This window comes from Dendrobates tinctorius, unplaced genomic scaffold, assembly GCF_039654945.1.
Source record: "Dendrobates tinctorius isolate UK_male_01 unplaced genomic scaffold, ASM3965494v1 ptg000028l, whole genome shotgun sequence".
In the NCBI taxonomy this organism is placed as follows: Eukaryota; Metazoa; Chordata; class Amphibia; order Anura; family Dendrobatidae; genus Dendrobates; species Dendrobates tinctorius.
The window spans coordinates 9,144,629-9,158,548 of record NW_027361696.1 but is presented as its reverse complement, the minus strand read 5'-3'; the positions used below and the strand labels follow the sequence as shown (position 1 = coordinate 9,158,548).

At 45.0% G+C, this 13,920-nt stretch overlaps 1 protein-coding gene across 2 annotated transcripts in view; it reads right to left on the bottom strand.

The window, feature by feature from the left end:
- EPHA8 (EPH receptor A8) overlaps positions 1-13,920 on the bottom strand; it is a 183,827-nt gene that overhangs the window by 87,806 nt on the left and 82,101 nt on the right. For both annotated transcript variants that reach the window (XM_073570085.1, XM_073570086.1), the window contains exon 5: positions 9,100-9,435. In XM_073570085.1, coding sequence (XP_073426186.1) covers positions 9,100-9,435 — 336 coding nt within the window. The remainder of the gene's footprint in view (positions 1-9,099; positions 9,436-13,920) is intronic.

Below are 13,920 nucleotides of genomic sequence, written 5' to 3'. Positions count from 1 at the left end.
CGGCGTCTGAATGAAAAGGGACTGTATGGTAGGAGACCCAGGAAGACCCCACTTCTTACCCCGAGACATAAAAAAGCCAGGCTGGAGTTTGCCAAAACTTACCTGAAAAAGCATAAAACATTTTGGAAGAATGTTCTCTGGTCAGATGAGACAAAAGTAGAGCTTTTTGGGCAAAGGCATCAACATAGAGTTTACAGGAGAAAAAAAGAGGCATTCAAAGAAAAGAACACGGTCCCTACAGTCAAACATGGTGGAGGTTCCCTGATGTTTTGGAGTTGCTTTGCTGCCTCTGGCACTGGACTGCTTGACCGTGTGCATGGCATTATGAAGTCTGAAGACTACCAACAAATTTTGCAGCATAATGTAGGGCCCAGTGTGAGAAAGCTGGGTCTCCCTCAGAGGTCATGGGTCTTCCAGAAGGACAATGACCCAAAACACACTTCAAAAAGCACTAGAAAATGGTTTGAGAGAAAGCATTGGAGACTTCTAAGGTGGCCAGCAATGAGTCCAGACCTGACTCCCATAGAACACCTGTGGAGAGATCTAAAAATGGCAGTTTGGAGAAAGCACCCTTCAAATATCAGGGACCTGGAGCAGTTTGCCAAAGAAGAATGGTCTAAAATTCCAGCAGAGCATTGTAAGAAACTCATTGATGGTTACCGGAAGCGATTGGTCGCAGTTATTTTGGCTAAAGGTTGTGCAACCAAGTATTAGGCTGAGGGTGCCAATACTCTTGTCTGGCCCATTTTTGGAGTTTTGTGTGAAATGATCAATGTTTTGCTTTTTGCTTCATTCTCTTTTGTGTTTTTTCATTTAAGACAAATTAAATGAAGATAATAATACCAAAGAATTTGTGTTTGCAATCATTTTCAGGAAGAAACTGAGTATTATCTGACAGAAATGCAGGGGTGTCAATACTTTTGGCCACAACTGTATCTAATATATATACTTACCTTGCAATGTCTTCACATCCTGTTCCGTCCAGATGTCTTCGGATCCCAGAATTCCAAGCGGCGGAAGTTCTCCGACTGCCATATTGGGACACCCAAGTGATGGGTGTCTCAATATGGAAACTGCTGGTCGTACCAGCCTCTTGTGTGGCACCACTAGCGGATCACCGTCGCACCACACACACACACACTGTATACACCGTACGCACCACACACACACACTGTATATGCTGTACGCAGCCTCTTGCGAAGTACCACCAGCGGAACACCATTGCGAACACGCCGCCGGGATCAGCCAAATGATTCACTGACCGCAGCCATCTTTATACATTAGGAGCGTATGCGCAGTTTTAATGTGACCATCACTATCTGTCTGCACAAAGATGGTGGCGGTCTGATTTACTGCGCCTGCGCGAATTCCGCAAAGGCGCAGTGAATCATTTGGCTGATCCCGGCAGCAGATGCGCGACGTGTCTACAGGCAGAGGAAGCCGGTCACATTAAAGGGGTTTTCCCACGAACGAAAGTTCATTTTAAAAATTGTCTGTGTCTGACCGTATGGAGCATACCACATCTGGCTAGGGGTGGAAGCAAAAGACAAACCGCACATCCAAGCTCTTTCTACCTCCTGTCGGCTCCAGCTCAAAAATATTTTCAGAATCCGTCCTTTCCTCAGCCCTCAATCTACTAAAATGCTTGTGCACGCCCTCATCGTCTCCCACCTCGACTACTGCAACATCCTTTTCTGTGGTAACCCTGCTAACACCCTCGCACCTCCAGTCCATCCTTAACTCTGCTGCCCGACTAATTCATCTCTGTCCTTGCTACTCCTCCGCTTCTCCCCTCTGCAAATCTCTTCACTGGCTTCCATTCCCTCAGCGTATCCAGTTCAAATTACTAATACTGACCTAGAAGGCCAACTATAACCTGTCTCCTCCATATGTCTCTGAACTAATCTCCTGATACCTTCCCTCATGTAATCTACGGTCATCCCAAGACCTCCTTCTCTCCTCCACACTTATTCGCTCCTCACCCAACCACCTCCAAGTCTTCTCCTGAATAGCCCCCATCCTCTGGAATTCTTTGCCCCAACATGTCCGACTATCAACCACATTTTGATCCTTCAGACGGGACCTGAAAACCCACCTTTTCAAGAAAGCCTACAGCCTGCAATGACCCCGCTACCTCCTCACCACTACTGGAGATATCACCTCAACCAACACCGGAACTGCTGCAACCCACCAACCTGTCTCCTTCCCCACCATCCTGTAGCATGTAAGCCTGAAAGGGTAGGGTCCTCTCCCCTCTGTATCTGTCATTGTAAGTTTGTTTACTGTAAGTGATATCTGTAATTTGTATGTAACCCCTTCTCATGTACAGCACCATGGAATCAATGGTGCTATATAAATAAATAATAATAATAATACTGACATTACAGCAGTGGATCACAGAGTATTCATTTTGTGAGGTAATATATTTCAGTGACTGTTTTTAAACAATATTTTACCTCACAAAATGTATCCTCTGCGATCTCCTGCTGTAATGTCAGTATTGTCTTTCGCTTCCTCCCCTGCCCAGGAGATGTGGTATAGACAGGTCAAAGAAGAGAGCACAAACAGGAGAAGTCAGCAGATGGGGAAAGAGAGAGTGGATAGGTGGGTGAGCACATCAGGCCTCCATCTAGTGTATGTATATATATATATATATATATATATACAGTTGTGGCCAAAAGTATTGACACCCCTGCAATTCTGTCAGATAATACTCAGTTTCTTCCTGAAAATGATTGCAAACACAAATTCTTTGGTATTATTATCTTCATTTAATTTGTCTTAAATGAAAAAACACAAAAAGAATTGTCCTAAAGCCAAATTGGATATAATTCCACACCAAACATAAAAAAGAGGGTGGACAAAAGTATTGGCACTGTTCGAAAAATCATGTGATGCTTCTCTAATTTGTGTAATTAACAGCACCTGTAACTTACCTGTGGCACCTAACAGGTGTTGGCAATAACTAAATCACACTTGCAGCCAGTTGACATGGATTAAAGTTGACTCAACCTCTGTCCTGTGTCCTTGTGTGTACCACATTGAGCATGGAGAAAAGAAAGAAGACCAAAGAACTGTCTGAGGACTTGAGAAACCAAATTGTGAGGAAGCATGAGCAATCTCAAGGCTACAAGTCCATCTCCAAAGACCAGAATGTTCCTGTGTCTACCGTGCGCAGTGTCATCAAGAAGTTTAAAGGCCATGGCACTGTGGCTAACCTGCCTAGATGTGGACGGAAAAGAAAAATTGACAAGAGATTTCAACACAAGATTGTGCGGATGTTGGATAAAGAACCTCCAAACAAGTTCAAGCTGCCCTGCAGTCCGAGGGGACAACAGTGTCAACCCGTACTATCCGTCGGCGTCTGAATGAAAAGGGACTGTATGGTAGGAGACCCAGGAAGACCTCACTTCTTACCCCGAGACATAAAAAAGCCAGGCTGGAGTTTGCCAAAACTTACCTGAAAAAGCATAAAACGTTTTGGAAGAATGTTCTCTGGTCAGATGAGACAAAAGTAGAGCTTTTTGGGCAAAGGCATCAACACAGAGTTTACAGGAGAAAAAAAGAGGCATTCAAAGAAAAGAACACGGTCCCTACAGTCAAACATGGTGGAGGTTCCCTGATGTTTTGGGGTTGCTTTGCTGCCTCTGGCACTGGACTGCTTGACCGTGTGCATGGCATTATGAAGTCTGAAGACTACCAACAAATTTTGCAGCATAATGTAGGGCCCAGTGTGAGAAAGCTGGGTCTCCCTCAGAGGTCATGGGTCTTCCAGCAGGACAATGACCCAAAACACACTTCAAAAAGCACTAGAAAATGGTTTGAGAGAAAGCTCTGGAGACTTCTAAGGTGGCCAGCAATGAGTCCAGACCTGAATCCCATAGAACACCTGTGGAGAGATCTAAAAATGGAAGTTTGGAGAAGGCACCCTTCAAATATCAGGGACCTGGAGCAGTTTGCCAAAGAAGAATGGTCTAAAATTCCAGCAGAGCATTGTAAGAAACTCATTGATGGTTACCGGAAGCGGTTGGTCGCAGTTATTTTGGCTAAAGGTTGTGCAACCAAGTATTAGGCTGAGGGTCCCAATACTTTTGTCTAGCCCATTTTTGGAGTTTTGTGTGAAATGATCAATGTTTTGCTTTTTGCTTCATTCTATTTTGTGTTTTTTCATTTAAGACAAATTAAATGAAGATAATAATACCAAAGAATTTGTGTTTGCAATCATTTTCAGGAAGAAACTGAGTATTATCTGACAGAATTGCAGGGGTGTCAATACTTTTGGCCACAACTGTATATATATATATATATATATATATATATATATATGTGTGTGTGTGTCACTGACATCTATATTATGCATTCTATGTCTATATATCTATTTTATTCTACCCTGTTACGCTCTGATATTACAGTACACGGCAGATGAATTGTCGGCTTTTCTTCCATCTATCTATGTAATATACAGTTTTGCTCAAAAGTTTACATACTCCTGTAGAATTTTTGGTTTATTGGCCTTTTTTCACAAAATAATGATTATACCACCAAAACTTTTTTCCACTCAAGGTTAGTGGTTGGGTGAAGCTATTTATTGTCAAATTACTGTGTTTTCTCTTTTTAAATCATAATGGCAGCCCAAAACATCCAAATGACTCTGCTCAAAAGTTCACATACCCCATTTCTTAATACCATGTATTGCCCCCTCTAACATCAATGACCGCTTGAAGTCTTTTGTGGTAGTTGTGGATGAGGTTCCTTATTGTAAAGCTGTCCACTCTTTTTGGCAAAAAGCCTCCAACTCCTGTAAATTCCTGGGCTGTCTAGCATGAGCTGCGAGCTTGAGATCTCAGAGTGGCTCAATGATATTATGGTCAGGAGACTGAGTTGGCCACTCCAGAACCTTCACTTTGTTCTGCTGTAGCCAATGACAGGTCGACTTGGCCTTGTGTTTTGGATCGTTGTTATGCTGGAACATCCAAGTACGTCTCATGTGCAGCTTCCGGGCTGATGATTGCAAATTTGCCTCCAGTATTTGTTGATAACGTGCTGCATTAATCTTTCCTTCAACTTTGACCAAGTTTCCTGAGCCTTTGTAGCTCACACATACTTTGCAGTCTCAAAAAGGGCCCAGCTAGGCAACCCTTGCCGCTCCTGCGAGCTGCAGGCTCACGACTGCTGCTGGCCACAGCCAGAGTGGTGGTTGAGGATGCAGTGCTTGTTATGGTTGCATTACTCCATGTCTGTCCAGCAAGCCATAATGTAACCTCCTTATTTTCCTCCTCATCCACCTCCTTTGCTGAGCTGCGTGCCCCTGGGTTCACACCAAGTGGGAACTACAACCTCATCCTCTCTGTTCTCCCACTCCTCACCCAGAGAGTCCCTCTACTCCTCTTCCTACGCTGACAGCCCAGTACAGTCTGCGTGCATCTCAGTTATCTGAGTCTCATCATGATCACCTCTACCCCGGGGGTTAATGTCTAGTGACGAGTGTCTGGATTCTGCTCGGACCCTACTGCATCCGGTCCCCAATCCAACAGGAATTAATTTTGGCCATCGATGAAGAAGCTTCCTCCTCTGGATTCTGTGATTCTTTGGAGCAGACCTATGATACCCATGGAATACAATGTGTGAACAGCTCTGCAGAATGGCCCATCTGTGGTTTCCCACAGTCAGTTGGGCTGTTGGAAAGTTGTGATGTGGGGGGGAAACAAGGGTAATGAGGATTGTACTGTGTGTGATGTTTTTGGTGGAGGAAGAGGAGCAGAGGCCACTTGATGCAGCGCTTGCCATCTACTGGAGCACATGTTCTTTCTGATCCTCATCTACAAGGTTTACTGCTGTGCCTGTGTGGCTGCCAAAGAAAGGGAGTCAAGTAGCCAGTCCAGTAACAGATGTTGTCAGTGGTCTTTCGATAGAATGAGACGGTGTTTGTTCAGTAGAGCTTTCAGTAACATTAACAACTAACCCACGTACACGTTGAACACCAAGCCTATTCCCCTTTCCACCATGACCCAGCTTTTTATTACTCATGTTGGATGTATCCTTCCCCTCTTTTAATCTGCTGTTTCACAATCCAAGCCCAGACCTGTCAGTCACCTGTCACTAATTTAACAATCAGTACTTATTTTCTGAGATAGTGTACCTGCATAACAATATTAACCCAAATGACTTTGATTAAGAAATGGGGCCTGGTGCCTGTGCAACAATATTTGCCCAAACTATTATAAACAGGAAATGTGATCTCCTGCATGCACCCCAATATTACCCTGAACGATTTTGATTCGGAAATGGGGCCTCCTGCCTGCACCCCAAAATTACCCCAAATGATTTTGAATAAGAAATGGGGCCTGGTGTCTGCACCCCAACATTACCCCTAATGATTTTGTTTAGGAAATGGGGCCTCCTGCTTGCACCTCAACAGTAGCCCAAGTGATTTTGATTAGGAAATGTAACCTCCTGCCTGCACCCCAATATTAGGCCTTATGATTTTGATAAGTAAATGTGACCTCCTGAGTCCTGACTACAACACAGTATTAGCCCAAGCGAATTGGATTAGGAAATGTGGACTCCTGCCTGCACAACACTATTTGCGCAAACTAGTTAGATGCTGGAAGGTCGATTTCACACAGGACTGGATCCTATCTAACTATATGACAACTTGCAGCAGCAGTAGTGGCCTCTCTGCCCTGTTACACAGAGAAAATGGCACCTGCTAAACAACATGCCTGCTTTTTATATGGAGAGGAGGATGTGACTTTGGCAACCAGTGACAGAAACCCTTGTGTCTGGACATTGTGGATGGTTTCTGCACCCTGACTGGCTGCAGCTATCTACACTTAAGTTAATTAAAAAAAATACACTCCAATGCTCCTCCATACACACTCCCTCCCCTCAAAAACATGTCCCCCACGCTCATCATATAGCATCACTATCCTAGCCAAAGTCCTAGCAAAACCATCAGTGTAAGCGCGATTATTTACCGAACTATGAATCCGAATGAGCTATGTTAGTGCCAAATTTGAGATTGGTGAACATTTTCCAAACAAGTTTGCTCATCTCTACTCTCCATCAGCTACCACTTACCATCAGCAACCACTCTCTAATTTCCACTCTCCATCTGTGAATATTCTCCGTCAGTGACCACTTTCCTTTATTAAGCATTCTTCCTCAGCAACCAATCTCCATTGGTGACCACAAGTCCACAGCAGCCACTTTTTATCACTGACCACTCTCCATTAACTCTCCATATAAGTGACCACACTTCCTCAGTGACCACTCTCCATCAGTTTCTTCTCTTCTTTAGAGACCAGTACCACCCTCCTTCTGTAACCACTCACCTTCAGTAATCACTCTCCATCAGGTAACCACTCTCCATCGGACGAACACTCTCCATCAGTTTCTATTCTCACTTAGTGACCACTCTCCAGCAGTTTCTTCTCTTCTTTAGTGACCAGTACCGCCCTCCATATGTAACCACTCTCCTTTATTGACCACTCTTCCTCAGCAACCAATCTCCATTGGTGACCACACTCCCTCAGTGACAACACTCCATCAGTTTCTATTCTTACTCAGTGACCAACTCTCCTTCAGCGCCCACTCTCCATCAGTTTCTATTCTCACTCAGTGACTACTCTCCTTCAGCGCCCACTCTCCATCAGTTTCTATTCTCACTCAGTGACTACTCTCCTTCAGCGCCCACTCTCCATCAGTTTCTATTCTCACTCAGTGACCATGCTTCCTCAGTGACCACTCTCCATCAGTTTATCTTCTTTAGTGACCAGTACCACCCTCCATCTGTAACCACTCTCTTTCAATGATTACTCTCCCTCAGTGACCACTGTCCATTAGCGACTACTCTCCATTAATTTCCGCTGTCCATTTGTGCCCACTCATGATCAGTAACCCTCTCTTCCTGATATGACCTGCAGTTCTGGATTTTGGACCAAGAGATTTTGTATGTGAGGTCTTCTCTACTTCATTCTCTGCTGATTTTACATCCTAGTCATTTGGATGCTTCCATGGAGGCCTGTACAGACTCATTCTTAATTTCGTATTCGTACATTTGTACTCCACATCATAAGAGCTATCTCTCTGAATATACAGTATGTACACTTAGTCTTCGTGCTAAGTCAGAGGCACAGGAATTCATGTGTATATATATATATATATATATATATATATATATTGTGAAGTAGCACTGTCATTCAAGTAGGGGATACTCGCTTAGCCGCCACAAAACCAGATCCGGCACGGGTTTTCCACAAAACAATCATAGTCCCTTCGGTTTATTCAGCATCATAAACCATCACAGCAACAGAAAGCTGCATATAATCAGCATAGTGTCCATTACAGAGTTTCCCTCTGTTATCCTGTAGTCATATAAGTTGTGCACTGTTCAATGCGCAGGCTTCCTAGCCCCAAGTTATCTCACCCTGTCAGTTTTTCCTCATGCTGCTTCACCATGCTGCACACATTCATTCCCTCCAGGGAACTAACAGGCACAAGTCGCCATTACTCACAGCCACTTCACAGGCTGTTAGCCAGGAAGCCCCATCTCAGTGGGACATTCCACACTGGACTATCCGGGTCCCAGCATTCACCACATGTGACCTATCCTGGCCACCTTATACGGTCCGTAGCCACGCCCACTGGGTCACATGGCTATGACCTCATCACAGGTCCTTGAACCATTCACACATTTTTATCACAACATTCTCAAACACACCCCCTGGGTGGATTTGTAGGTAACTGGAGTTACCTGGAGACTTCTCCCTGACACATTGAAACAACACCTCAGCAATATAATTGGTGATCAACACACACACATAAGTCTCCATCTCAAGGCCACCCACCTTGAGATACATAACGTCCTTCAGGATTCTGCGACTCATCCTCTCTCTTGGGACATCCACACAGCGCCCCCTAGCGGACACAGTGGTCACTGCACCACTATATATATAATATCAAACAGCATAGCAACATTCAGCATAAGAAGTAGAAGAAAACCTTCTTGGGATTTAATGAAGCATTGATAGCAATTATCATACTAAAGAACAATATAGCCCCAGTTATAGAACACACAGGTTTTGCAGAGGGTCCTACCTGCCTGATTTGTGGTTATGTTCACTGTGGAGAACATCCTTTGCTCCAAGCTGAAGTCGGACACCCCATTGACAGCCTCCACCCAGAAGGTATAGTTCATATGGGCCTGAAGATTTGCCACTGTAAGGGAAGTCTTTGTGAGGCTCATTTGTTGGGGAGTATAACGAACGCCGCCCCCACAGGGCTCACATTGACCTGCATCCCAAGCACAACGACGGCAAATTACATTGTATGTGGCATCTCTGCGCCCACCTGTGTCCCTTGGTGGGTTCCACTCCAAGTTTATGGTAGTGCCATTAACACTGGAGATGAGATTGACTGGAGCAGAAGGTGGACCTAGAAGGGAAGACAGTGAAAAAAAGACAACATTGAACACTTCCTCCACTTTATGGACGTTTGTACAGAAGGAAAGGCCCTGCAATTAAACTTACAAGACTCCTTCCAGGTCATTATTCAAGGGAGCATTATAAATTCTGAAGGGTTTCACTACAGAACACTATAAAAGCAAGAAATGTGAACTAAAGAATTGACCTGGTGGATTGGAGAAGTGCAAGAGTGTTAGATCGGACCGGCCACACAGAAGACTGTTGAAGTAGGCCTGCTGAAGAAGGCGGCAGTGGTAAGCACCAGCATTTTAACCGCTTAGTGACAAGGCCAAGTTCTTCAAATCTGACACGTGTTACTTTAATAATGTTTCATCATACCTCAATTATTATGAGATTGTTTCTTCGTGGCACATTGTACTTTATGTTAATGGTATATTTAATATACGACGATATGTTTTGCATTTATTTATAAAAATGTTAGAGGTAGAATTGGATCAGAATTTTTTAATTTTTTTTTCAAGGAATTTTACAAGACTAATTTTTCTAGGGACCTATTCGGGTTTGAAGTGACTTTGGTGATCTATAAATCTGAAAACATCCGAAAATGATAGCATTTTAAAAACAGCATCCCTCACTGTATTCAGAACTGCTTTCATGTAGTTTATTAACCCTTCAGGTGCATTTCAGGAATTAATGTAATATGGCATGACAGGAATGAAAAATGCTATTTTTACCTCCTAAATGTTGTCAATTTCTGAACAGGTCCCTACAGCCGGCAGACTGTAATGCTGGTATTTGGCCGTAAATTGCCAAGATAACCATTGGCATCAGACAATCATGAACTCAGAGAGCCGATGGGATAAAGAAGGAGCCCCCACACTGTTAACCATCTATATGCTGTAATCACCCTTGACAGCAACCTCTGAGTGGTTAATCGGCCATAGTTGGTGACAACACCAATTGTGACTACTGCAGTAGGGTGTACCACCGGCAGCTGCTACATGTTCATCTGTCAGGGGAAGCTATTCACTTACCTCTCACTTCAGTTTTAAGTCCTATTGAAAGTCACTAGAGGATTAATTTCCAAGGTAAAGAAACCACTGGAGCCATAGTTTGAGGAGGGCATGACTTGGGGATGGGTGGACTTTTACTCCTGCAGCTTTTTTGGTATAGTGGTGTAGATTTTAAGCAAGAGTGATGTTTGTTTCAGAGTAAGGGTATGTGCACACGCTGCGGATTGAGGTGCGGATTTGGCCGCCGCAGGTAAATCTGCAGGTCAAAAGACCTGCGGTTATACCTGCGGATTAGCCTGCGGTTTTTCATCTCCACAATGGAGGAGATGGCAAACCGCAGCGGAATCTGCAGAAAGAATTGACATGTCAATTCTTTCTGCGGTTTAGAAACCGCAGGAAAACCGCGCGGAAAAATCCGCACCGTCTGCACTGCGGTTTTTAATATCCATAGGATATTATGGTACTGTACACCGCAGCAGTTTTTGGGTATGTGCACACGCTGCGGATTCCGCTGCGGTTCCGCAGCGGTTTTGGCCGCTGCGGACCCGCAGCAGTTTTAGCTGCGGTGTACAGTACCATTCAAATGAATGGTAAAAAAAAACCTCTGTGTAGACGTTGCGGAAAAATCCGCGCGGATTTGCTGCAGTTTTGAAACCGCAGAAAGAATTGACATGTCAATTCTTTCTGCGGAATCCGCAGCGGGTTCCTATCTCCACCATCCTATCTCCAGCGGATTCCGCAGCGTCTGCACACACCCTAAGAAGCACAGTATGTCTGTGCCTGGTGGGTTACTGTGAGGCGAGTGGGGCTTATATAGAACAGGAAATCTGTCTCTCTCCCTCTTTCTTACACAGGATGAACGATGAACAGGAGGAACCATGTCTGCAGTTTCAGGGAGTATAATACTGGGGTTATCACCACATGACAGATGATAGGAGCACATTCACCTCGGACATCATGCACTAGTGTAGTATCAGCTCCTACGTTATGTATGGGATCAATATTACCTCAGAAATTCATGTAGCTGCCATGTCCCTCATGTGCCTGCTACATTTTCCTCACAGACTGTGAGACAACTTCTGTGTGACCTCCCTGCAGACATGTTTGATATACTACTCTGCATTCACCTCAGACATTGTGTACTAGTGTAGTATCAGCTCCTACATTATGTATGGGATCAATATTACCTCAGAAATTCATGTAGCTGCCATGTCCCTCATGTGCCTGCTACATTTTCCTCACAGACTGTGAGACAACTTCTGTGTGACCTCCCTGCAGACATGTTTGATATACTACTCTGCATTCACCTCAGACATTGTGTACTAGTGTAGTATCAGCTCCTACATCATATATGGGATCAATATTACCTCAGAAATTCATGTAGCAGCCATGTTCCCTCACTTATTGCAGAGGCAGCTTTTGTGTGTCCTCCCTGCAGACATTTCTGATTTACCACATTACTGCTGTATTATACAGAGTCTTCATGAGTTCTGGGTATATGTATGATAGGACAGAGCAGGGACACATACAGTGTCTGCCATTACTATGGTGGAGCTGGGCAGTCACATGTAGACACTTGTGAGAGGAGCAGTCGGGGGATGGTATATATGTATGATGATGAAAGGCTGCACTTCATGTCAGTGCACTGTATACTGACCCTGCTGTGTGCGGATTATCCCCCCTTCCCAGTTATGGAGTCTGATGATCTGTATGTGACCTCATCTCTGTTACATACTGTGAGGCTGGGTGTGCAGATCCAGTGTAACCAGGTTACTCACTATATGTGGTATATGTGTAAAGGCTCTATTCCTGTGCTGTATACTTAACCTGTACCACAGGTCTGTATACATGATATCACTCCTCACTCTGCTATACACGGATCATTCTGGGTATAGACATCCTGTGTCTCCAGGTCATTTTCCTGGCCTTACATATAATCTGGACATGACTTCCAGCTTAGTGCTTAATTTCTGCAGCTATTGCTGCCTTTAGTCCTCCCCATCGTATGTTGCATGATCAGAGTATACCCACCAAGAGCTTATTTTATATTACCTAAGATGGTGGACAGCACAGGCTTGAATGGATTATGTTTTATCATGTGTAAAATAAATAATCGGGGAGTAACTCGGCACATTTGAGTGGGCACTAATAACTCAGCACATGGCGGGCAGTGATTGCCTGTCCCTCTTGTACTGCGCTACCTCTTGTGTATGACTCTCTGCTTGTGACCCGACTTCTCTCTGCTCTTCCCCTTGGTATCGCGTCGCCCTCTTGTGTATGACCTTTGGCATTGTCTGACCTCCCGTCTGTTTACCCCTTTTGTACCTCGCTGTCCGTACTGTGAATGACCTCTGTTTTGCTCGACTCTGAGTTTTCTGTCTTCTCTGAAAGCAGGACGCTAAGCCCCGCCCCCTTGCAGTCACATGACCGTAGGTCCCGTGTCGGCTTGCTAAACTTCATCACTCAGGTCCTGTGCACCTATACTTTCTGGCTATCCTGGTCCCCAGGGGTCCCTACAGTGCCGGTGAGTCCCTGCTCAGCGGAGGCTGTACGCCGGCGCTGTCAGGATCCTGATATTAACTGACCAATACCATTTTTTTCTCTGCTCTCTTTCTCCTGTGTGTGTGATGGATCCTATGCACGCTCTTTCTGAACAGGTTAAACACCTGACCCAGATGTCTCAGAAACTCCTTGGAGAACAACGAGTCCTGGCTCAGTCTCAGCAGCTGATGGCTGACACTGTGCAGGGGGTTTTATCATCGGGGGCTCGGGATGTTACATTAGTTTCCCCTGAGTCTCCAGTGAAGTTACCTGATACATTTTCTGGAGATAAAAAAGAGTTCAGATTTTCCAAGGAGGGCTGTAAGCTTTTTTTTTCCTTAAGACCACACTCTTCTGGGGAAGAAAGTCAGAGAGTGGGGGTCATTATGTCTCTGTTAAGGGGAGCCCCCCAAGCTTGGGCTTTCTCCCTTCCTACCACGGTCCCTGAGCGTACGACTGTGGATGCATTTTTTGAGGCTCTGGGGCATATTTATGATGAGCCTGATCGGATGCGTATGGCTGAGGACATGGTGATGAGTGTGTGCCAGGGGAAGCACTCAGCCGAGTGGTTTTGTACAGAACTCAGACGCTGGGCTGCTGAGGTCTGTTGGAATGATGCCGCCCTCCGGGGTTTGTTCCGTAGAGGCCTGTCTGAATATCTGAAAGATGCCTTGGCTCTCCACCCTCCGCCTGATTCCCTGGACGAGGCTATGACACAGGCCGTCCGAATGGATCGCAGGCTACGGGTGAGGGGAGTGATGCAACTGGAGACACCGCTATTCTCCCAAGGAAGGGGAGCCAGTCCTATATTTGAAACCATAGAGATGGGAACCATCGACCTCAAGGAGAAAGAAAGGAGACAACGGCGCTTGGGAAAATGCTGTTTTCACTGTGGCGATTCTGGACATTGGAAAAAGGATTGCCGCTCCTGTCCACTGACC